This window comes from Myxocyprinus asiaticus, chromosome 13 (assembly GCF_019703515.2).
Source record: "Myxocyprinus asiaticus isolate MX2 ecotype Aquarium Trade chromosome 13, UBuf_Myxa_2, whole genome shotgun sequence".
NCBI classification, from domain to species: Eukaryota; Metazoa; Chordata; class Actinopteri; order Cypriniformes; family Catostomidae; genus Myxocyprinus; species Myxocyprinus asiaticus.
The window spans coordinates 23,903,768-23,930,061 of NC_059356.1; the positions used below are offsets into that span (position 1 = coordinate 23,903,768).

Sequence of the window (26,294 nt, forward strand, 5' to 3'; positions counted from 1 at the left end):
CATCTACTGGACAGGGAGGAGAATGTACAGTAAAAAAGGACTTGTATGTATCTTGTATGTAACATGTATCTGTTTCTCACCCACACCTGTCATATCGCTTCCGAAAACATAGATTAAACCACTTGAGTTGTATGATTACTTTTATGCTACCTTTATGTGTTTTTTGGAGCTTCAAAGATCTGGTCACCATTTACTTGCATTGTGAGGACCTAGAGAGCTGAAATATTCTTTTAAAAATATTTGTTTGTGTTCAGCAGAAGAAAGAAAGTCATTTTATGAGCGAATTTCCATTTTTGGGTGAACTATTCCTTTAATATCTCATGTCTGCCATCCAAGTACAAGTACAAGAGCAATATATATATTGCTTTGACGGTTCAAATAATTGCCAGTTCAGGCTGTGTAACTGCTATAGCTTAACCCTGTTCACACATGTATCCAGGTAAATTACAGGAAAATCGTTTGGTTGACTTTACTGGTAAATGTACTACATGTGCTATTCACACATACCATCAATATGGAAAGTTATAAGTAATGATGCAACTTTGCAAAAATTGCCAGAGCAAAATTTACCAGTATTTTCAAAAAGGTCGTGTTCACACATGACCTCTAACCTGAAATTTGCAGGTAATTTTCTGGAAAAGGCTGTATGTGTGAAAAGGGCTAATGAGAACATATTACACCATCTAGTGGACTATTGATGCTATGATTTGATACTTTTTTTTTAAATAGGTCCCTTCCTTTGAGAAAACAAACTTAGCTTAATAGTATGTCTTACTACTTTTTATTTAATTTTTTTTATTTGATCTACATTTTTATATAGGTTGGACACTAAGACCCACATTTTTTACCCAGGCCCTTTCCATTTGTACACTGAATGTAAACAGACTGAACTATCCACCTTATTTTTCAGCAAAACAAGGGTGCAACATTAGCAACATTGAATGTGGACAACTTCCGGTATAAGTCACTTCCAGCTATACAAAAATACTACATTATGCTGCTTTATATTACAGGCTGGCAATAAATGTTGACATATTATTATCATTAATTATGATTTTAATAAACTCATTGGTTTTGAGCGCATATAGTTTTATCGTTTATCGTATTTTGCCATTGTTTAATCACACTGTTGCACTGGCAGAATAAATTAAATCAGGCGCTGACACGGACAGTCCTGGGCGCCATCTGACATGCCTCCACAAACTTTACACAACCAGCAGAGAGAAGATGCCAGTGTTGTATTGAATTGTGTTCCTCGTCGGAATCTGTTTCCCCCTAGCCGCGATAGGGTATGGGGTTATGGTAGGTAGGGTAGTGTAAGTTAGGCTTAGGTTTGTGCACGGGGGAACGCATTCTGACAAAGGAGAATGTTACCGTCATATACTGTTCCCCACATACAGATCTGCTGGGGGGAAACAGATCCCGACAGGGAAACAGAGTTTGACACAATACCGGGAAAATGCTGCTTCAACTTTCTTTGCACCAAAACTGCATCTTGTTCCATTTTGGCAAAATACTAAACGCATTTTACTCTCCATTCTTTTCAGAGAGCATTTTCTGTTTCTTAGCAGTGTATAGTAAACAGACACGCAGATCCGCATTCAGCATGGCTTATGAAACATCACCTTTGGAAATAAATAAAGGCATCATCTGAGGTTATAAAGGTACATATGAACGGAGGTTTACATGGAGAAAAGTAACACTGCATCGTCTCAATCTCGTTAAAGAAAGAAGCAGATTTTATTACCGTCTCTTCAATACAACACACAGCAACAAGTGAATGGTTTACTTTTTTACTATAATTGCTGACGTTAGAAATGTATCTGACATTGGCACATAATTTTGCTGTTCATCCTGTGGTTATGTGATAGTTTATAAGCCCAGATCACTAACTCTGGTATTATAACCTTCTAGTTATTTGCCAGCGGAGCTTTCTCACATTCACCGGAAACGCAGCCGCAGCTTACTTCCGCGTTGCAAAATAAGGTGGATAACCCAATGGAAGGTAAACCATAAATGATGTGTCAAATCAGATTTAGGAGAATACAAAAGGCACAACGGATAAAAGACCTATTATTAATAGTATTATCAAAGTAGGCAATTAAACGGCAGGACGAGCACCTGCGACGCTGCAGTATCTTTGCCACTAGAGGGTGTCACCTCATACATTAAAACATCCTCGAAGCAGCCAGTCTCTTATATATTAAAAATTCCCCGCTCCTACACAAGCCCACATTTATTTATCCATTTACTTAGTAATTAGGCCCTCTGGTTATCGCGGTTCGACAACATGAGGCCCTTATCAGGGGCATGCACTTGCTAAAACCAAGGAGGTCTGGCTAAAACAGGTCGACTCATCTTTCATTATACATGGCAGGAGGCGGCCTGTACACAGTAGACTCTGCCTTCACGCCCACGAGGCAATCATTGGACGACGACGTTAACAGGGTGGGCTTTCATAAACACTTTGGATAATATGATTGGACAACAGATTTGCAAGGGCGGGGCCCATGACGCCACTGTCCTCGGACTAGAGAAAGACGCCATTTTGTTTTTAGCGGTGAGGAGGAGAACCGGAAAATTGTAGCGAAACTGCTCCAAAAGGTAAATATTGCCGAAACAACACACTTTGCGTTGTTATTCTGACATATGTTACAGTGCGCTCGACTAATTGTAATGCCGTCCACGTTTGGCCAACAGGGAATTAGACCTCCGTTTTGAAATTGTCGTTTTAGTTAGGGAGGCTAGCAGGCTAAAGAGCGGATGTTTGCTTAGCTGATGTGTAACTGCAGAACCAGCCCGCGCCTGTTTATCCTATCCTATCCTATTCTATTAATCAGGCCTTTTCAGTGCTCATTTATACATATAAATGTGTTTACTTGCTGTTTACGGAGGTGGTATAGTTACTCAGAAGTGTCTGGACAAAAGAGGTAGCAGTCTAGTAAACAGTAGAGTGATCTTGTTACCTCGCCTGCGCCCTTAGCACATTAGCAGCAGATGATTAGGCGTCGCGGCTGACACCCTGCGCGCGACACAACTACAACGCTTCCTTCACAATCAAAACTGACGCGCGTGCATTGATTCGTTGACTTTCACACGATCGGTCTAGTTGATAGCGTTTTGCTAGTGAGTGAGAGAAATTCATAACAGAGTACTTCGATTCAGAGTCACTGTCACCGTGGGTTATCTGATTCAGTGTTAGGCCGTGTTTCTGAGCTGCAGTTGGTGTTGTTCACGCATTACAAAACAAGTTCACTATAAATGATGATTCATTTAAACCCCTTTCAGTTACAAGCCAAGCTCAGTCTTCAATTATGAAAACCACAGCCATTACGTGTACATATGTTTTTCGCAGTGTAGCGTCATGCTGTCGTTTACTAATGCTGTTCAGTTGTGAGGTGTGTTTCGTAAGCAAGCCTAGCCTACCTGTCATCCTAATTATGAATGACTGACGTGTTGATTTCAGGTTATGAAGCACTTCTTACTATAATAGACGTTTTTCACACTCCGGGATTTGGAGAGCGGAAGTAAACGTTTGCAGAGTAAACTTCAACAGAGGTGAATGGGAGATCAAAGCAAATATTATTTTCATTTACCCATTTACTCCAAGACCAAAAGAAAAAAATCCACTCGTACGTTTGAATTACTTTCCAGAAGAGGGAAAAATAGAGAGCGGTGGATTAAGACAGTAAAATGGGAGAAGATGCCAAATACTGTCACACTCTCAGCAGCTGTAATAGAAACCCCCTCACAGCTGTGGTAATTCATTTTTAGAAACTAATCCCAGGGTAATATAACAATAAGCATTATGTTATAAACCTACACTCAATATTTAAGAAAAAGTATCATAAAAAAATTTGCAAGATTTACGCTGCTAAATAAGGTGGAAACGCGTCATCACAGTCTGTGAAAAGGTTTATTGGCTGTGTGTTTGTCGCAACGTAAAAATTGTGGATGGGATCAAATTTTGTCATGTGATTTTTTTTTTTTTTCCCTTCTAGGCTCTGTTGTGCTCTCACTTCCTTATTTGCCTTATAGACCATTTCAAGAATGTAAACAAAAAACAAATGAATTAGAACTGTCCAAACGTATTTCCGGATCCTTTCTACGAAGTCTCGTTCAAGGTAAGTCAGTCCACTCGGCGGCCGTATTTGGAACACACTTGGGCAGTTTTGGCAGCTGTTTTCTATGTAAACAAGCGGCATGAAAGTGCAGCTCCTATCTACTTGAATGGGGAAAGACCGAAATCTCCAAAACGGTTGGTCAAGATTATGATAAAAGAACATATTTCAAATAAGCAGAAAAATCTGACAACACTGTTAGGTGGGGTGAGCGAGAGACAGACACAGTGGATGTGGCGTCAGGCCTCGGAGAGGCATTTATTTAAAATGAGCGGCCTGGCTTTGAGGGGAATGGCGGCCCGGCATCCTTGCCAGTCGGCTGCGACATGTGCTCCAATCCTCAGCATCGCATCTAACTCACGGGGAAAAGTCACCACGGGCGACGATGATCCACGGGACAGAACAACAGGGGCGTGTTGTTCTGTCACAACTAATGTAATAAATTGTGCGTCTTTAACTCAGATTGCGCTCAGATCTGTTGGCTGCCGTTGGGCGTTCCAATTTCTCCCATTAATTTTAATAGAAGTGGCTCATCTCTGCAAAATAGTCAAAATAACAATGATGTCACTTGACGTCACCAACGAACAGTCCTTGAAATGGTCTATAAATGAGTTATGGTAAAAATGAACTTTTTTAGACAGATGGCATTTTTGAGGCCATTCTTGCACTTTTGATGTGCATTATATTTGTATACAGGTGAAGTATCCTACTTTTGATGCATCAGCCTGATTCACTTCTCTTATAACAGTCCACATGGACAGAACGATTTCTCATTAGAGATTTGCATATTTATTGACTCTGATTTGTGGTTTGTGTTTGGTAGAAGTGATCCAGTGTACATGTAAAAAGTGTTGGCTATGTGTTTAAAGTTACAGTTAATGAGCATATGCAATGCCTGATTGCAATATCAGTTTTCATGCTGGAAGTGTCTTCACTTGGCCGTTGCATTGCAGGTGTTGATCTCTCATATTGAGTTGTTCAGTAGCCCGAGCACTGTCGTACACAATTCCGTAGTATTTCTATTGCATTGATCAATATTTTCTAAATGAAGCAGCTCAGACATCAGCAAACTGTTGTTACCTGTCTTTCATTCTCATTCCCAAATGTCTGGAATGTAGCTACTACTCTCTACTGGGAAATAAACATTTTCTGCGTTTAATGTGTGAAGTTCTGTCCAAGGCAGTTATTGTGAATGTAGTTGGAGTTTGATAATTAAAGGGGATCTTTCCTTTTTGACATGAAGTGACATTTAACATTTTAATTGTTAATCAATGTGCCAAACAACACCCCCATCCCCGGCCCATGAATGCATGCACGTATTGTATGTATAACGTGTGTTTCAAAAGTCTACCTCCATTGTTAAAATGCTTCAGTTTTGCATATATCGAAGATACCACTTTTATTTTTTCCATCACAAATTACATTATCAGCATAATAGTTTGATTGGAAAGTTTATTTGAAGAATTAACATGAATTCCAGAGTTTATTCATAATTTGGTATGTCCTCCTTCAGCATCGATGACTGCATGCACTACAGCTGGCATGAACGAAACCTGATGATCATGTTATTCAGGATTATTTGAAATAGTTTCAGCGATCATCTTGTGACGAAAATCTGACATTAATTTAGGGCTGCACAATTAATTGTACATCAATCACACTCACGATTTCTGCCCCTCACGGTTAATTAAGCATAACCGTCTGTGTGCGATTGCCGTGGTCATATATGCCTATACGAACTGAACCAAGGGAGAAAATGCACAAGGTTCCAAAACAAATGTGCAAACAAGCCAGGTGTGCAAATCATAGAGTAACTTTACCTTGTGAAAGTGTATTCCGCCCCCCCAAGACTTGCTGTAGATTGTGTATTATCTATTTCAGCTTTCAGTGAATTAAGAAATTACATTCAATAAAAACAGACTGCTGTGGCTCTGCTTTCTGTCATTTAAGTGTTGGAAAAAAGTCCGGAAAAACGCTTGGTGACAGAATCACTAGATTACAATCAGCGTTTGTGATGATATGCAGCTGAGTGCGATGAAAATGTTCAAATCAGCTTGACATCATGTCTGTTCTAAAGTAAAGAGGAAGATCTTTGGTCACTTGACGAGAACACAAGACCCCGCCTCGGTTTACTTTTCCATTGCTGGAACCTTTAATTTAGTAGGGAGTCCCAGTGGTCAAGTGATTAACGTCCTCCCACTGACAGACGCTAATGTGTGCTTCGTCTCCCTCCGCCTGGCGGTAATTATGATAATTAAGCTCACAGTGAAAATCATTGGGAAAATTGGCTAGCTGGGGCTTAACCTTAAATGCCTTCAGTTTCAGCATGACTAGTTCAGTCTGTTGAAACAGCCGGGGTGGGGGGGAATCTGTCAGCATTAATCACATCTGATGCATGGTTTTTTATTTTTATTTATTGCTGCACAGTGGGAAAATTTGAGTCACAGTGGTGAAGAGTTAAATTCCACTTAAAAGAATATTCCGGGTTCAATACAAGTTAAGCTCAGTCGACAGCATAATGTTGATTACCACAAAAAATCATTTCAAATCGTTCCTCCTTTTCATTAAAAAAACAACAGTTACAGTGAGACACTTGCAATGGAAGTGAATGGGGCCAATCCATAAACATTAAATAATCACAAGACATAAACATGTAGCCATAAGATGTAAACAGTATGCTGGTTAACATGGTTTTAGTGTGATAAAATAGCTTGCAAACCTTTTCTGTGTCAAGTTATAGCCATAACTTTGTTGCTGTGATGACTTAAAAAGTTAGATGTTAGTCTAACTAAAACAATAATTTGTCATTGTAAACGTTGTATTGTTTGTTTGTTTTTTGTGTGAACTCGGACTAACAGACTTTGATAATGCAAATGTAGCTCAACTTCGTCCAGCAAGTAGCCTATATACGTACGTTGTGCACGTGCTCCGAAAGGCCATTGACATGTGACGTATTTTTAACTGCGCATTAGGGCTGAATGCTTAATCGAAAATAAAATCGAAATTGTGATATGATGTAGTGCGAGTGTAAAACCATAAAGGCTTCGATTTAATGAAATAAATAGTCTGAACGCATTTCTCGCTGTGCTTACTGTATGTGCGCAGCTCTGTTCTCTGTACTGTACACAAATTCAAAGCATTGTGAGGCTAATGAGCTGTAGGGCTTTACTGGTTGTTTAGATCAGTGTTACTATCAGAAATAATAATTATTTCTGTAGTTATTAATCAATATTTAAATTAATTAATTGGATCTAACTCATTAAAACCTCATATGGGATTCCAGTAAATGTAGTGTGCTACGTTTAGGAGCAAGTTTGGTTATTAGCAATAATTAATAATTAAAGATAATTATTAATTATTAAAATCAATAGAACATTGATGAGAATCAATGTTAGCTTTTTTTAATCCTTTAAATCAACAGTTATCAAAGATAATTGTTAATTGTTAACGTCGATGAAACATTAATTAAAATTAACACTAGCTTATTGATCATTCAAATTCAAAGATAATTATCAATTATCAAAAATCAATAGAATATTAATAAGGATTAACATTGACGGGGCACCACCCTGAAATCAGGGACTAATAACCGAATATTAAAACAGTCTCAATATTAGATTGTTTTCTTAGGAAAATCGACATCCGAAGAATATCGATTTTCGGGAAAAAAAAAACAACGAATGAAGGTTTGAATCCGAGCACTGACATCCCGTCAGCATGACACAGGCGTATGCGAAACAAACCAAAACACTTTTCTTTGTAATATAAACAAAGTTTATTTATGGAGTAATATCAATTAATAATTAATACAATGCAGTCAATAAACTTCCGACTTACAACTACAAACTAAACAGTGATATGATTAGATATGGAAATAAAAAGAATCCTATAACACATAAGGTGTGTGTGTATCATTGTGTGTGTGTGTGTCAGTGTGGTTAGTGAGAGAGAGGGAGAGAGAGATTATTAAGTGACAGCCCGAAAGCTGATTTCGCGATAGCTGGAGATAAAGCAGCCGTGTTCATCACTCAGAGATGCGGTTTTACGAGCGGGGCTCGTAAAAGTCCTGTGTTATTTGACTCTAATGGATGAACTCAGTTGCTGTCTCACCCGCGATGGCGAAAATGCACAACAATCCAATTTGGTTGGACCACAATACAGCAAAACAAAATCGTGATAATTAATACCCTGAGTATTAATAATGAGCGGACATGGCGGTCCGTAAACTGTACAAGCAAAAACCTTGAAACACAAGAATAACACGCTATAATATTCTATCTCTGCCCAGACGTAACCTCTTACTTGAATCGCATGAGGACACAGGTAGAATGTGTTTTCCTCTGTCCTTTAACCTTGACCCGGTTCCTTGAGGCTCGTGTGATGACGAGAGCCGTTTCCTCGCGCTGTCGGCGGCCCGTACGGCTGTTGGTTCGCGGCGGGCTGGCGGAGAACTCAGAAATGTCGACTTGATTGAAGATGGAAGATAAATCTTTAATCTCTTCACTTCTGTAGGCCAACGGATGAAGATGCGAATTGCTCGGCGGTCTCCTTCGGATCCGTTAGAGTGTTTGGTTGAACACAGAGTAATCTCAACTCGTCCAGCGAGATGGAGATTGTATGGCTACAGTTTCAAGTCGGACATTACTTCCTTAAGCCACGAGGTTGCACCGGAGAGCAGCAAAAAGCTACGTCCGTATTCGGTGAACGAAGTCGCGGGAAGCCCCTTTGGAAGCATTTCAGAATTGTTTGAGGGACATTCTGTTGTGTGCCTCATCCAATAGGAGTTGAGAGCTCGATCCTTTAGAGGGCAAGGCTTCATGGATCTGTAGTCTGTTTTGGACTCCCTTTGTTTGATTTTGGCGTGATTTTATCAGTAAGATTTACGACTTAGAAGGTGGGGGCTTGAGGAATGTTTTTGACTGTTAGGCCTGACTTTGTCTTCTATCTGAATACATGAGGCCCAACAGAGCTGAGCGCATTCATTTTACAGCAATCTAGACTCACTTATTGCACATTTGCGTAATTCCAAATATGCTTTCCGCTAAAAGCTACTGTCCAAATCTAAAGTAACCTCATAACACTGGGTTTTTTGGACAGAAGAGTGGATGAGAGCATTTCAATGCATTAAAAAGCATTATCAAATCTACAACAAACAGACACGTCTTCCTTCAGTGTTCTGCAAAAACAAAGGCTTTGACTAGTACAGCTGACAACTGTTATGAGCCTAAATATTGCATTAAAGGGATAGTTCACCCAAAAATGAAAATTCTCTCATGATTTACACATCTGAGATGGCATGAGAGTAAATGATGAGAGAATTTTCTTTTTTGGGTGAAATATTCCTTAAAGGCTTCACAGTAGTTAGATATTTTTGATTACTACTCTGTAAATAATGAGTAGTTTGTAGTTTGGCTATTCAACGAAGCTTCCCTAACACTGTAGATGTTGTTACAAGTGGCATATAACACTGAAACAAAGAACATGCTGCCTTTTATTGTTATACTGTAGAACATAGAGTACTGCATTTACAAGTCTTTAGGAATGAGAGAGCATTCACCATGACTGCTGTACACACATGCAAAACATGGTCACACTATAAATGGGAAACTGCCATACAGGTGAACATTAGCTGTGTTTACATGGACCCTGGTAATTCGTTTGTGATCAGACTAGAAGCTCAATCCGAATAACGTCTCATGTAACCATGTCAATCGGATTAAATTGGCTACATCCGGTTTAAATTTCATTTGGATGGTAAACCTTTTCTAATCCGTTTGAAAAGAGAATTTTTGCCAGGTAAACACTTGCTCGGATTGCTTTGTGAAACTGGGACGATCTGCGCATGTTCAGTACAGACGCAGTAATGGCGTCATGATGTTTCATGCACAATGACATACTTTCATCACAGCAGCAACAGCGGTGAATGGAGAAACACCTGTGAAATGACGACAATAAAAGCATTCAAAAGTTGCTTTTGATCCATGCCATGTGCCAGGAAAAGAGTGTACATGTCTGAAGTAAGCAGAAATGTTGCCAGATTTGACTTTCACAGACGCTTAAATATATTTTATTCACTATTCATCTCCGTACGCCGGCCAGTGTTATGTGTGATTGGCGAGCGCACACAACCAGCGGAATATCACCGGAAACCCCTCTCATTCAGGAGTTACAAATGTACGTCTGCGATGATCCCGCCTATATGAAAGTAAGATCTGCTTTTAGCTCACAAAGAGAACACCGAAAGCAACCTTAGCAAACAAACCTATGCAAATGATTAATTATTACTATTGTATGTTTTATATATGTTGTCTCTTTTGTAGCGTAGTTAATTTAAAAATATCCAGCATTTTCCATATCAACTTGCTGTGTAATTATGACTATTTTTACATTGTATTCTGGTGGCATGAATAAATTCTGTGCTTCAAAATCTTATGTGTTGTTTAATGACTAACATTAGTATACTGAGTAGCCTACAATTAAATATATACTGTACAGCGACATTATAGTGCTTTTTATAAAATGTGTTACAATCGCCACACATCTTACACGGCCGTAGTATTTTATATTGAAGTGTTTAATTGCTGCTCTCCCCCTTCATGCTGGTTGACTGTGATTTTGGCTCTGGTATGTAAACAGCAGTATGTCTTTATTAAGCTTTATATAGAAACATAAGTTTTGCTTGTTTTGGTTGCATCCCACAGTGCAGCACACAGAAGGTATGTGGAGTTTTGGTCATATACTGTACGGTATATGGCATCGAGGTCATATAATGATGTCACATGAAACGGGTAAATAGAACTGACCTCTGGGCTCAATTCAAAGGTGGCATATTTCAAAGGTGGATGTTTTTATTGTTGCAGGAAAATGAGTAGATGGTATATTTTAACATTTTGAATGTAATGTTTTTTGTTATTTATGATGTATTGATTATTAAAACTACAAGCCGTCGTGCATAACATCTTATCCTCATTTGTATCAAAGTCAAGTGTGAACACCCTTTCAAACGTTGAGGGAATGCTGTATAATCGTGCAGTGTACACGCGTCACAATAGCAGTTCCGATCTGATGCTTGATACATATAAACGCTCACATCAATCTGATCACTTTTTGTAGCGTTCAAGTAAACGGTAAATTCGGAATCATCAATCAGAATGATTTAATTATGATTAAAACAAAAAGTGTCCGTGTAAACACAACTACTGATTGAAAGTAATGCAAGTGCTGAGTTGATGTCAAACCGATGGCACTACCAATGAAACGAATATGAAAGTAAATGTGATATGAAAAAGAAATTATGACATCAGTCTTCCATGTGTATAATTCCCACCTGGTATGCGTTTATGAAATTTTGTTGCCCAATGTGGCCAACTACAAAAACATATCATTTGTATATTAGCTATACCTTTAAAACAGAATGTTCCACTTCAACTATTAGACTAGGAGAATGTAAAAAAAGATTGACAGGCAGAAAGCACCTTAAATTCTTCTGATTGGCTGATCAAAGAATGTATCTGCTGCCGGAAGTCACATTTTTGTTTGCTGTTTACATAGTCTAGTGCTGTCACAGAGACCGGTGAGATATCTCAGGACACTTTTTTCAGTGATATATTACAGTGAGAAGGAACATTTTCTTCATACCATTCCATAAAAAATAACAGTACTTTTAAGGTAATATCACATAAATATTGTACTGTTAACTATAATAATATGTACTGTTTTATAATGACGACTATTATTATTATTATTATTATACAAAAAAACATTTTTTTTTTTAAACTTAATATTAAATTATTATTAGGTTCCAAAAAATAGCTGAAAAGTGGAACCCTATCACAACGTGGACAAAAACAGGTTCACAGTGAACAGATACACTGTGAAGATGACGTGAATGTCCCTACCCGGGCTTGTCATCCTTCAGATATTTAATTACGTATTGTGTCATGTACACTTGGACAGACTATAAAGAGTGTAGCTTGAGTATGTAAAAACCAGCTGTCGCTCGATTATAACTGCAAATGTAAAAGATGTGTGAACTGTAATATGGGTGTCATTAATTTGGAATTTCCAGCTTTATTTTCACTCGACAGGGCTTACGATGCAGTTATAATGACTAAAACAGCCTCATTAGGAAGAGCTTCTCAATTCACCTTTTGCACTAAATAATTAAACTTCTTTGGTTCTTGTGAATAATTCATGTTATTTAATTTGTGGCAGGTACAGCATATGCTATGGCTGTTCAAAACAATCTTTGCTTTTTAAGAAGTTTTTCCTACCTGTTTCTACTTTACAGTTCCAATGACAGTTCAGTATGTCTCCATGTGGGGTGAATCATTTTCATGTCGGTTTCTCAAATAGTTTGAGGCTTGTGAAGTAGTTTTGTTTTTTGAGGAATGTATGTTCCAACTCACTGCATTCTGAAGCCCCACCCTTACTTGCTTTACTCAGAGGCTTTACTTTACTTCAGCTCTGACATCACAACACAGGTGTGTTCTCAAACCATTCTTGGCTTCTACCTTTTGTGCCACAATTAGACGCAGTAGACAGAGTACAGGTATTCTTGTTGTTGGACTGCTGCAATTCTCTGGTATTTTGAAAGAATCTTAGGTGCTGTTTCTTCAAATTGGCATTACAAATATGCAGTTATGACATGATGCTTCATTAGGTTTTGCAGTGTAAGCTGTCATTCCCATTTGTCCGTGGGATCAGCTTGGTCTCCACTCTCCATAAAAATTGTCACTTCCCTGGGAATAATCTTCTGCCTCTTCCTGCGCCACATCATCCTGTTTACACGGATGGTGAAGGGTAACTTTGTTCTTGCATGCTGTTAATTGAGCAAATTCTGTTAATGTAGTTTTTTTTTTAGGTAACCCAATCTGTTTAATTGCCTATTTTTGTTTTGCACAAAAGGAGAGATGACTCTTATGTCAAAGTGTGTTTGGTCTGAATAGGTATATGAAGACACCATTGTCTAAAACTGCAGTTTATCTCTTGAGTTACAGTTTGGATTAAAGTGTAACTCAATCGATGGGGGCCAGTCTCTCAAGCCTTCTTTCTCTCTCTGTCTCTCTGATTAATTCAGAGGGCAGGTGTCTTTTCTTACAGGTTGATCAGGTTTCTAGTTACATCCTGTATTCTTCCTACCAGTGGCATCCTGTATTCAACTCATCATTGAGCCTATTGTTTTTCTCTGTGTCTCCTGCCTTTTCTCTGTGTCTCCTGCCTTTTCTCTTCACATGGTGAATCAGCTTTGTGCTCTACTTGTTTCCACACTAACAGATGTGGCTGAACCATACCCTGCTTTCATGGTGCTCTGAACAGTTAAGAGCAGTTAGCTTCACACTAAAAATGGTGGTAGCTCAAGGATCGCCTCTTGTGGGATTTGAAACTTCAACCTTTTAGTTACCAGCTGAGATCTCTTAAAAACTAGGACAAGGCACATGTATCAGACACAGGACTAGAGCCCAACCGATATGGGATTTTTGAGACTGATACCGATTTTAGAGGGGGAAAATTCACCAATTACCGATATGGTGGCCGATATACTAATTTTTTTTAGCTGGAATGAAAACAGACCTTTCTGTGTGGATTGTGCACCGATTTTACACCAATATGACTATGCAAAGGTACCTAGAAGGCTGCTTTCTTAAATATTTTTATCAAAGAATATTTGACATTATTATTATATATTGTCAACAAATTCTAGAAATGAACACTGAGAAAATAAAGAATAAATAAAAATACAATAAATAGCTAAATAAAAATCAGTATTCTATGTTCAGTATCAGTCAATGGCTGACCATTTAAATAAAGAATAAATAAGAATAAAATAAATAGCTAAATAAACATCAGTAGTACTGTTTAATATCAGTCAAATGCTGACTGTTTTAATACTGCCAGTCAATTAGGGGCAGGTTGTAAAACAAAAAGCATTTACACCTGCCGAGTCAAGCGGTGTTACACCGTATTCTGCTATACAATTTCAGGGGAAACTTTCAACGGTGGAAAACCAGACTTTTAAATATTACATTTTATAAATGCTACAACTGGAATTGTTCGGTTGAAGGGGGTACCAAACTGCAAATCCTGAACAAAACAGTTTGGTGAATACGTTAACACATTAGCTTACACGTTAGCTAAAAGCTCATTGTCACGGAGAGTAAAAGACGGACGTTGTTTATTTACTTTCCAGCATTGCGTCTCACCAACTAGGTAACAACGTAGTGTGAAATCAACACTCAACAGACACAATCCACCACCGCACCGTTGTCTGCTGAGCTGCAAAAAGATGCTCTGATGTTTACCTTTCAATCTACAATGTTACTGACCGCACTTACAAACTATAGCTGGCTAACATAGCAAACATATGTGATAAACATGAGTGACATGGTTGTCAGGGACAGGGTTAATGTTATATTAGTTATATTGAAAAGGGAAAATTATGGGGTCATTGTTTTTTAAGATTCCAGCATGAATTTCACAAACTAGTTAGCTTACCATGAAGACACCGCTTAACTCTAAATCACCCCAAGCATTGTTTTCTGCATTATATGTTCAGAAAAAAAAAAAAAAAAAGTTTTTACATCAGCGCATATCGGAAAACATATACGCTGATACCGATTTATCGGTGAAAGGCTAATATTGGCCGATAATATCGGGCACTACACAGGACGCCTCGATGCGGTGCAGGTCGTAGTCCAAAATTATGAATCTAGTCACCATACGCACAAATCTAATAAAGGTATTTGCACTATGAGTGAACAAAGTGACGTTGATGAGTTTGCAGTTTAGTGTATGAACCTGGTGTAACTGCGCAAACTTAACGATTAGAAATAGTGACGTTTATTATGCAATTTCTCTGTATGTACCCTTGAATATATTTGATTCAAACTGTCAAACCGCACAAAAAGACATCTGTAACTGAAAATATATTGTGTGGGCTATAAAAAAGATACATATACAGGGCTCGACATTAACGCTTGTCCGGGACAAGTGGATTTTTGAAGGGGCAAGTTAAAGAAAATGTACTTGCCCGACTGGACAATTAGCCCGATTAAAACCTCAATAACGAAAATTAGCTCATTAGCGTAGGATTGCGGGGATTGTGCACAATTTTAATCCTTCCCGCAAGTCTCACTTTCATAATGCGTGGAATTCCCTCTCGTGTCTCCCTCTCGCCTTTTCTCGTGCAGCATTCAGCAGCTTGTGAGCATGTGCGGTGGGGAAGCGCATATTAACTGAACTTAGATGTTACATAGGCCTATATAAACGGGTATAAACCTGTTAATTTGACATGCAAATGGTGTTGTACCACGTCTCTGTAAGAGAGCGTTGCGATAAAAATGGCTCCTGCTTATAATTAAGCTGTCATCATTGCAAGCGCGCAACATTGGAGAGATGAGTCTCGTTATATTGTGGTGATCCCTCATAATACAGCAAGAAAGGCAGAAAACGCTTTGTGAAATGCTTCCATCTGTAGAGTGAGGAGAAATGCTTAAAACAGAGTTATGCATCATCCCGAAGACCTGTTACATGTCTCATCTATCTGGAGCTCCATCTGATGTTGATGAATGCAGTTTTTTTCTCTAGGTGTGGGTAAAAATATTGTGTGTCCGATTAATTGCAATCTTCATTTGTACGATCTTGATATCGATTCTTAAATCCCAAGATCAATCTTTCACTCAATGCACAAACCTCTATTACAATTACTCCATAGTACCACTTAGCATACAACCAGTGGTAATACCGGTGTTCATCAGTTTCCTGTGGAGTTTTGTTTTCTGCGACCAACCGACCAATCAAAACTTGGTTGACCAAGACTCTTCTCATCAACTAAGGTTTAGTCGACTATTAGGGCGCAGCCCTATTAGTTAATGCACTATGAACTAACATTGAAAAATGGTATGTTTTTAGTAACTAACATTTAACGAAGATTAATAAATGCTGTAAAAATACATTGTTCATTGTTAGACAATGATACCTAATGCATTAACTAATGTTAATGAATGGAATCTTATTGTAAAGTGTTACCAAAACTTCTGTCATCATTACTCGCCTTTATGTTGTTCCAAACCGGTCTGACTTTCTATCTTCCATGGCACTCAAAAGGAGATGTTAGGGAAAATTTTTGTTTCAGTCACCATTCACTTTTATTGTATGGGGGGGAAAAAAAAGAAAAGATGCAATGACATTGAGTAGTGACTGAGATTAATATTCTGTCAAAAATCTAATTTTGTGTTCCTCAGAAGAGAGAAATTCATACTAGGGATGTGCAAGACAATACGACATTGAATTTACTAGTCTTTTAAAATATTTTTCCCCATGAAACTTCTCAACGTTTTGTTTACACAGTTAGGTTTTACTTTATAATTTTGCAAAGGGCCACGCTTAATTTACTGTCATGCAAATGTTACTTTTTAAATATTATAATATAATTATTTAAAAAAGCGAATATCTGGAGCAGATGTATACAAGGTTCATTTCACATCAGGCAGCGCCCACTTCTTTCCTCTCTCACTCTCGGCACGTGCAGAAAAATGGCCTCTCACAATACCAGCATATTATCTCTATATTAACTTATGAATTTTCTAAACTCAGGCTTGCAAGTCACTATGGATATTTTTACATTTGAGTCCTTTTTAAATCTTTGCATGCCTGCAACTTCTATTCCGGCTATGCAGGTGTTTTTCATGAGGTGAGTCATGTCCTGTCTTTCACTGGAGCACATTAACATGTTTATTTAGCTCATCAGAAATGTATGGTCTGAATGTATCCTAGTAAATGGCTATTGTAGGCTAGGTGTACTTATTTTTTCCCTGCCTGTCATGTGGACTTTTCAACAAAGTGCAGACTGCTAAACTAGTTAAACTGTCTTTTATTCTGTGAGTGGATTTAATGTTTTAGGACATTATATTAGTTTTTCATTTCTCATATGCCTATTTTTTTATCCTAGCTAATATTTTGAAAGGTAGGCTTATGGTTATTGGCTAACTTTGTTAAATGAACAGCTGTCATATTTTGTAGTATCTAATGCATGTTGCAAAATTTGTGGCACTTTTCAGCGCATTTTTCCATAGACTAAATATTTTCATCAATGGGCTGACTATTTAAATATTTTGGCTAATATTTACTTGATGAATTTAGTTTAGAACAGGCTATTATGGTTTCTCTTATACATTCAGTAACTATTTGCACATTAGCTAACGTTGATAACGTGTGTCATGTTCTATATTTAATGTAAAATGATGATAATGCAAGACAAACATGTCGCAAATAAATGCCCTTATCAGTGACGTTTAATACTGTTTTCTGAGGGGTTCTTTCTCTTTAGACTTGATTATAAAATTTCCATTTTAACAACTAATTATTTTGATAATCGATTAATCATATAAACTAAATGTTATTTCCTGTATTTTATAAAAAAAAAAAACAAAAAAAAACATATATATAAAAAGAAATGATTAAGGGCGTAAGGATTTGGTTCGATTTACGATACGGAATTCACAATTCTTTACTCAAAAACCTTTGAACAAAGCCTGAATCATGAAAAGTTCAGTTTGAATTTATTATCTTTATTATTATAACTTTCAGGACATATGTAAAACAGTTCCTTTCCTTCTAAAACTTAACAAAAATTACTGTTTATTTTAGAGTAAATTGATTCATTGGGGATGGAGTGTGACTAAAAATCCAGCAGAGGGCAATAGTGACACCAGAATAGAAATAGAAATTATTCTGCCCATCCATAATTATGTTAAATACATATGTTTGTACATTGTCACTGATTACAAACATTAAGTGTTTAAATTAATATTGTAGGTTTTAGAACAGTATTGTCACTGATTACATGTTTCTAAACTATTCTTTTTAAAAATGTGCATATCCAGTAAAATAATGTTTGCCATGGTATGAAATCAGACATTGCATTTGGCATTATCAGGACTTTCAAATATCAGGACCGTTAGCATCATTATACATTGTATTCATCATTAAACACAGTTTAAAATAGTACAGTCATCTAAACCCTCTGGAGATATACTCACTTACTAAAAGTCTCATCCCGGTGCTTATTGTATTACATGAGGAGGAGAAACCAAAACACTTTAAAAACATAAAAATCTTCACAATTGATTACATTGAAACTGAAATGGTGGTATGATGTTGCACAGTTTAATCCAAATGATTGTGCTCCCTTTCTCCATTGAGATCGGTTTGATTGACATGGATGCACAAGCTTGCTTGCTCATTAGAGTTTAACAGAGACTTGCTTGTGGTAAGAACAAACTGTTTTGCTAAATACGCTGAAATACACTCTTTTGAATTCACAACATGTATACATTATAAAACATAGAAATTAGCAGTAAAATGTAAGTGATGCGCTTGAGAGAAACAGCTAGCGCATAAAACAGCATAAGCCCTCTGTCAGTGTAGGGTACCTGATGCTGCAACCGGTCCTCATTAAACTCTGTGCTAATTATGATCTTCTTTGAAGTGTTTTATAAAGTGCTCTCAGGTTGTTTTTTCTCTCCGTTGTTTTTCAAATGAGTTTCATCATGTAACACATTTTTCACCGGGCTGTAAAGTGACATCAGTTACAGGTTCTACTCTGTGCTTTCCGCAAATAACCAACTAATAGATCAAGAACTTAGTTGTCGATGATTTCCATTATCAATAATTATCGAATTTATCGATTAGTTGTTGCAGCCCTAGATTTAACAGTCTTTCTGCACTGTTCTTAATGTGATCTCTAATAGCTGTAAATGATGGAAATGGAGGCTTATTTCTTTCTTTCGTCCTTTTTTTTTACTCTTCAGACAAGCAACTTTTTTTACTCTGATAAGTGAATGACCAATTTACTTGTCTGAAGTACAAGCACATGACAGTGCTTAACGTAAAGCCCTGCATATACACACTATATACAGTGATGGCTGGAGTAAATAATCCATGTCCTTTGATATGGATTCAGGTCGAATTTAATGGAAAACTATGCAAGTTGCATTCCATAGCATGGGGGTGTGTATTTTCATAGAACATAATTTATATAATTTTAGAGCGCACCATGTCGTCCGCCAGATGCCTAACCTAACCCTGCACGTGGCAAAAATAAATGTAAATGCGTAAATGTGAAAATCTCTTGTGTCTGCTGGTTTGTGCAACTGTTGCTATGGTTATGGACGGGGTCTGCGTGGTGCTCAGCAAGGTGTCGTGGACTGAACGGGAACTTTAATTTCATGTGAAACTAGGGCTACACACGAACTACAAAATATAACAGTGTACCAGACCCGTATCCATTGAATAAGTGACATCAATCTCTGGTTGGGAGCGTTTAAATAACCTAGGGCAGTGGTTCCCAAACCTTTTTAAAATGTGGCCCCTCTTTATAGTGTTTTTCTCCCACGGCACCCGAACCACTGAAAAATAAATAAATAAATATGTGATTGATAACACTCCTTTTTTAATAAAGTTTAATATTGATATAAATATTAACAAATTAAAATAATGTAGCCATCAAGTGTTTCTCCTAAACATTGCTTCAAGTTTAAGTAATTATTCAAGAATTAGTAATAAAATAGAGAGAGAACAGAGTCAACAATTTTTTTTTTTTTTTAGGAACAGCAGCAATTAATCATTTAAAAATTATGATATAAAAACATTAAAAGAGTAATTCAGTGAAATAATAAATATTCAATACAGTCAGAATTTGAATGAAAAGCAGACCTGTTATTGAAATTATTGGGCTTAAAGCTTCTAAAGTTATCCAGCCAAGGACGGTGAGTGCTTTTCTCTTTTTCTTTTCAATATTGTTATTTGATTAATATTAACGATAGGCTTATAACAGCGGCAGCATGTTTATTAGGCTGCATTTACACATCGCACAGATTGGATATTTTGATATAAGATTTTTGTCATGTCTACATCAAGTAATACATTAATGGCTTACATTAATATCGTGTCAAGACTCGCAGAGTTTTGTCCCGTCTGTTGACACTCCCGTAATACATTAACATCTGTGTTTACATCCATATTGCTTCAAGAAGCGCAGTTAAATGTTCACGCGTGCAGCTGCATTCACTACGAGAAACGAGCGCTCTATAGAGAGCACGTGCACATACGCATGTGAGCAAGCTTCTGACTGTAGACAAACAGCGCATGGAATGGAATTGAGTCGGTACTCGGTACTGCCAGTACTTTTAACTGGTGCTCATGTCCTAGTGAGATTATTTAACATTTGTTTGTGGATGTTGTGCAGGCATAGAGACACAAACTGCTCGTACTTTTAGAGATCCTTGGCTCATACACAGAAAACACTATTATGAGCATCGCATGCTCTGTTTGTAGGCAGAGCGCTAATGCACTTTTTAGCATGAGTCATTTACAGACTACATATTTATTTATTAAAATAGTTTCTTTTGGGGTTTAATAATTACTGTGATTCACATAGCGACCTGCTTTTCCGGATTGGGAATCTGCTATGATTACGTCAGAGCTCCTTGGTCTAAAACATAGAAACACTTCAAAATAAAAGCTCAGCCAAAATAAAAGCTCAATTTAAATGAAAAAGGTATAACATTTCATTTGATTAAAGTTAGAATTTATTTATTTAAACACAATTTTGATGCTAAAATTGAAATAAAATGTTGCTGAGTTCAGAAAAAAAAAAAGAGGTATCGGACATGGTATCGGCGAGTGCTAAAAAAAAAAAATGGTATCGGGACATTCCTAATATAAATTGTTAAATTATTTTGTTTTCATTTGATTAAAGCTGTACAGTATGTATTTGATTAAACACAATTTGATAATAACATTTAATTAAAAAAGGCATAATTTCTATCTATAAGACTTAATGCAATTCTTTTAGCAAAGTAATTTTCTGTGTAATTTAATACATTATTTTTTTGTTAATTTTTTTTATTTGTTGCCTAAGTATTGAGTTAGTATCGATACCGAGGTACCTGGGCTGGTATTGTACCGAAGCCAAAATTGTGGTATCGGAGCAACCCTGCGGTGTTATGCCTTATGTTGGTGCGTCTAATATATACTAGTGATGGGTCGTTCATGAACGATTCATTCATTTTGAATGAATCTTTTATGTGACTCAGAAGAACGAGTAGTCTCAGAGAGTGATTCGTTCACCTTCTGTTGGCTGCGCATATGCATTGCGCAACCACCATTCGTTTGTTACGTGAAAACTGCATAGGTGCTGTACAGGATACAGAAATGATTAGTTCACCAAAACTATTATGCAAGGAGTAAAATGAAGGCTATTTAAATTTGGTGACTGTACTCTTTTACTTAAATTGAACATGGCAGAGGAAAAAATAAACTGTTTGAGAGGGAGACTCAAAGCTACAGTGGTTGACTGGCAAGTCATGACCTGCATCACCTTTCATTTCTCATGGACTCTTATTTGCCAGTAGAAAACAGCAGAAGTTTAAGAAGTCGTTTGTTTAGTTTGATCAAATGTCAGTCGGAATGGGACTCAAATGAAGCATTTATTGTACTGCAATATAACTCCACTTACCCTCTCTGTTCCTCTCCACAGATCTGCCACCATGGGGAATATGTTTGCAGGCCTCTTTAAGAATCTCTTTGGGAAGAAAGAGATGAGAATCCTGATGGTGGGGCTGGATGCTGCTGGAAAGACTACCATATTGTACAAACTAAAACTGGGAGAGATAGTCACCACCATCCCCACTATCGGTCTGTAGCACTGATACACCCTGTTACATTCTTAATATGCAGTCTTTCACATTCATTTGCTTTCAGATTGTTAAGGCTGCAATTTTTTTTTAAATTTCTGTGCCACTAGCAGCACCAAACGGAATTGCAGTTTTTTTTTGTTGGGTGGCCCGCATCATTGGCTCAATGCCAGTGACATGAGATTAGGGTGGACCTACCTGTTTTCCAAGGAATAGCAGATCGGAAGAGTGTTTGAAAAATGCGATTTTTTTTTTTCATTGCAGATATTAAAGGCCTATTCACACCAAGCCCTGAATTTGCATTGCGAATGTTCGTTGCGTATAAGCTTTTGTATCGGAACAATGGATTTCTATGGTGCTTTTCACACTGGGTCCAACAAATTGCCTGCTGTCAATCTAAGGATTTTTTATTTGCAAAGAAATTGACCGGCCAATGAGATAAGTGTCCCAGACCGCTGCAGCAACAAAATCCAGATTGTTTGTGGCACCAATGTACTAAAGTTACTTTACAAACCAACAGTACACATCTAAAGAAGAACAACTGGAAACCAGCATTAAAGATGGATTTGGTTTTTTATTTGTAGAACGGTTTGCAAAAAACTTGCTCATCTTTTGGACTTTGGATTCTGGCGAACTCATAATTCATGTTTTGGCTTTCTTCTTTGCTACCGCTTCTCTGATAGGATGTCACACCAGCAGAAAGGTGAATCTCACTACTTGGTGTACTGGATTAAAATGCTTTTTGTTAACTGCCACCTATTGTTCTGGAGTAAATTTGCTTTTCATATAGCCAAAGAAACGATGGTCTTGGTTTTGGTGTGAATAGACCTTTCGTCCACAGTTCGTCTTGCAAACTCGTCTCACATTTGGTGTAAATATGTAATTACTCTTCATTTTTAAGCTCTTGTTCTGCAACACTTTTGTAGAGATGCACCTGTTCTCCTTGTTTGAACTCACATTGGGCCCATATATTTGCATGATGTCCTAGTATAGAAAAGTGAGCAACGTTTGCTGAAGTTGAACTTCTATATTTTCTTTCTTTTATTTGTTGTTCTTTTAACTCTGTGATTGTGGCTGTTTTCTATCTCCCTCTCATTCCATCTCTTTGTGTTTCCATCCTTATCTCTTTCTCCGCTCTGTGTGTGTGTGTGTGTGTGTGTGTGTGTGTGTGGTAAAATTCTTTGCCCTCAGGCTTTAGTGTTATTAGAGTGGGGTCCCAGCATGAGACAACCAGTTCATGCCCTCTCGCCTCTCATTCCATCTGACCTTGTCTCTTTGAGCTATTATTTAACTTGCCCCCTGTCTCTTTGTGCAGGTTTTAACGTTGAGACAGTAGAGTATAAGAACATTAGTTTCACGGTGTGGGACGTTGGCGGTCAGGACAAGATCCGGCCACTCTGGAGGCATTATTTCCAGAACACACAAGGTCAGTGTCCACACATACACCGTATTGCTGTGTATCGCCAACTGCCTCACACAATACCTCACATTGTTCAATACGTGTTGTTGAGGTGTTGGATGAGAGAACAAGATATATCATGGCATCTGTGCTTAAAGCAAAGCCAAGTTATATTACATGGCAATACTTGTAATATTTTTATCCTTATTGAATTCTAATTTGTATTCGGTTACTGTTGGAGTCATGCAAACCAACAGATGAGAATCTGCTTTTATGGTGGAAAAAAATGTGAAGTGAACTCAGAAGCTTATTAGACCAGTATGTGTTTGAGTGTGAAAACTCTTAACATAGGCAGAGCGCATTTTATAAAAAGACAACTTTCATCACTTTTTTTTCTTAATAATATCATGTGAAATGATAATGTGATAGCCTTTATATAGACTCTGGTTATATCTGTGCATCACCCTGATGCCATCAGTATTGGTTTCTAAGTAAGCTCCAGGTGAGTGCAAATGTTTTTCACTGTTGAATCTTTTTTGTTTTCCATTTTTATTACTGCAGATTGATGATTTAATTTTTTGCCCAAAAGAAAAGCATAGTTTGTTGAAGTTATCTTATTTTGAAACCATTCTTGGTAACGTTTGTGAATAAAAATGAAATATAAGATTCACATATGTATCATACATTTTTTTTTTTTTTTTTGTACATGCATTTTAATTTACGAGTAATTGGGCACTTGTTTTTTGAGGGTTAGAGTATGCCCATCCCTAATTGTGATACAAAGGTCAAGATTGAATCACAATATCGTAATTAGAGCACACTTGTCACTGCTCACAAGAAATTCTGAAATGTTATTGAGTAAATTAAATGATTTTGTACTTTAAAGATTGTGTGTTTGCTAGAGAGGGTGAAACTGTAACAAATGCATGAGAGACCCAGTGTATCTGTGATGGAGTGTGAATCTGCGTGATCAGTTTCAGTCTGTCTTGCGCAGTTCACTTTTTGTCCAGCACAATGAAGCAGTTCTGACTACAGAGAAATGCCCGTTTCAGAGTTTTTAAACTTATTTAGAATAGTGGAATGTGATATGAATGCGCTCACAAATAACTGTAAAAAAAAATTGCTGTATCGATGCAATATCGAGAAATAATATTTCAGTAAATTGATATGTGATTGTATTGGTACAGTCCTAATACACAGTTTACCAGGCATTAATCGTTTAATAGTACATAATCAGTTTCTCTTATTCTCTCACTGTCTCTTTCACAGGACTGATTTTTGTTGTGGACAGTAACGATAGGGAGCGAGTGAACGAGGCAAGGGAGGAGTTAACGAGAATGCTGGCAGAGGATGAGTTGAGAGATGCAGTGCTGCTCGTCTTTGCCAACAAACAGGTGAGAGAGCTATACAAAATTCCTAACGCAAGCAGCATCGGCAGCCCCAGTTTAGATTTGGTTTATTTTTTGACTGTCATCTAATTGATTCATTTTTAGTTTTGAAAAGCTCAGTAACTGATTGCACCACTCTGTCTGTCTGTGTTCCAATAGGACCTGCCCAACGCAATGAACGCAGCAGAGATCACAGATAAACTGGGCCTTCATTCCCTGCGTCACCGTAACTGGTATATCCAAGCCACCTGCGCCACCAGTGGAGACGGCCTGTATGAAGGGCTCGATTGGCTCTCCAACCAGCTTAAAAACGCTAAATGATCCATTCCATTCTCCCCTCTTGTGTCAGTGCTGTGTGTACGAGTGTGTAAAGGGAGACAGCACTGGTTTCAGTCTCACCCGGTTGCCCAGTTTATTCATTTCTTTCTTTTGTCCATTCTTGTAAACGTCAGAGGCTCTGTCCAGTGCTGTCTAATATACACATGCAAGAGTGTGAGTGAGTGAGTGTGTATGTATGTGTGTGTACTGAGGGTGGGAGCAGCGTTGCTGTGCCTTTCAAAATAGACACTCAGAGTACAGCACGGTTCTCTCTTTCTCTCCCTTCTCCCTCCTGATCCCCGTGGTTTTCTGCACGCAAAAAAATTACCCAGGATGTTAAATATTTCTGAAACGTAATACACTTAAATATGACTATAGGCCTGATATTTTCCCAATGTTTAAAGCAATCACGCATGACTAAAGTGTTGCAAGGTGTGAGTTGCCATTCTTTGACCCCCACATTTGATAACTCATTGTAACCTGCATCAGGTTGGGAAAAAGAAGGAAAAAAATAAAATAAAAATCAGACAATAAAGTAACATTTTCCATCCATTCTTCTTTGTGTTTTTTGAAAAACATGCTAAGGCTTTTAGTTTATGTCACATGAAGCTTTCCAGGATAATTTTCTTGTAAAAACCAGCTCACGTCACTACTGCATTTAAGCACAAGCCAGTGAGACCTTTAGTTTAGTTAGTATGTTAAAAGGCTTAATACCATTACCTGTTGGAAAAATCTTTGACCACGTTACTGATCTCTTGAATCTTGTAGAGCTCTGTGGTGACGTGTTCAAACGCAGACTGATGAGGCAATGCTGTAGTATGATCATCAAACTAGGTCCCAGGCACAAACAGCCTTACATGTGTTTAAATTGCCATGTAAGAGAAGATGGCTGGAGTGATGTGTCTGTATTTGGGATTGTGGAGAAAGTGAGCATCTTCTGGAGGAGCAGTGAGGCCTTTTGGGCTCTGCTCCCTCTGCAGTGTACCTTTTATCTTTTTCTTTATTTTTATGGATTATTTTATTTTTTGTTTTTATGGTCTCTTTCAAGGTTTCCTGACCCCAGTTTACTGTGGTCTCTTGTGTTAGAAGTACAGTCCGAATCTGAGTGTTTAGACAAGGCTGTATTGGGTGCAAGTATGTTTTTGCCTGATTGATGCATAACCACAAACTGAACATCCAGGCACATCCGCAACTGATCCTAAAGTGCGACTGATCTGAAGTTGCACAGGAAACAGAACCATGCTTGAATCCAGGTATACCTGGTTTTATCTATGGTTTTCTTTTGGAGATCCTCCCAGACTCAGAGAACTGCTGCAGTTAAATGCAAACTCCTCCATCCAGCTATATTAACTTGACAGGGAAGTACCCACTG

General features: G+C 37.7%; 1 protein-coding gene across 2 annotated transcripts; it reads left to right on the forward strand.

Annotated features, from left to right (window-relative positions):
• The first annotated feature begins 2,512 nt into the window (after nucleotides 1–2,512).
• On the forward strand, nucleotides 2,513–25,474 carry LOC127450307 (ADP-ribosylation factor 1-like). 2 transcript variants are annotated; one of them, XM_051714287.1, is made up of 6 exons: nucleotides 2,535–2,604; nucleotides 4,002–4,124; nucleotides 21,661–21,818; nucleotides 23,133–23,243; nucleotides 24,486–24,610; nucleotides 24,764–25,474. In XM_051714287.1, exons 3-6 carry the CDS (start codon nucleotides 21,671–21,673, stop codon nucleotides 24,923–24,925), a joined length of 546 nt encoding a protein of 181 aa, XP_051570247.1. In that variant the 5' UTR covers nucleotides 2,535–2,604; nucleotides 4,002–4,124; nucleotides 21,661–21,670; the 3' UTR covers nucleotides 24,926–25,474. The 2 variants fall into 2 exon arrangements, with proteins under 2 accessions (XP_051570248.1, XP_051570247.1); XM_051714288.1 differs by lacking the exon at nucleotides 4,002–4,124 and having other exon boundaries at nucleotides 2,513–2,604.
• The last annotated feature ends 820 nt before the right edge of the window (nucleotides 25,475–26,294 follow it).

What these genes read in the sequence shown, in the direction of transcription:
- LOC127450307 (XM_051714288.1), top strand. Translation starts at nt 21,671, where the DNA reads ATGGGGAATATGTTTGCAGGCCTCTTTAAGAATCTCTTTGGGAAGAAA. An exon ending in TTATTTCCAGAACACACAAG is followed by an intron (nt 23,244 to 24,485) that starts GTCAGTGTCCAC and finishes TCTCTTTCACAG; the next exon opens with GACTGATTTTTGTTGTGGAC. An exon ending in TCGTCTTTGCCAACAAACAG is followed by an intron (nt 24,611 to 24,763) that starts GTGAGAGAGCTA and finishes GTGTTCCAATAG; the next exon opens with GACCTGCCCAACGCAATGAA.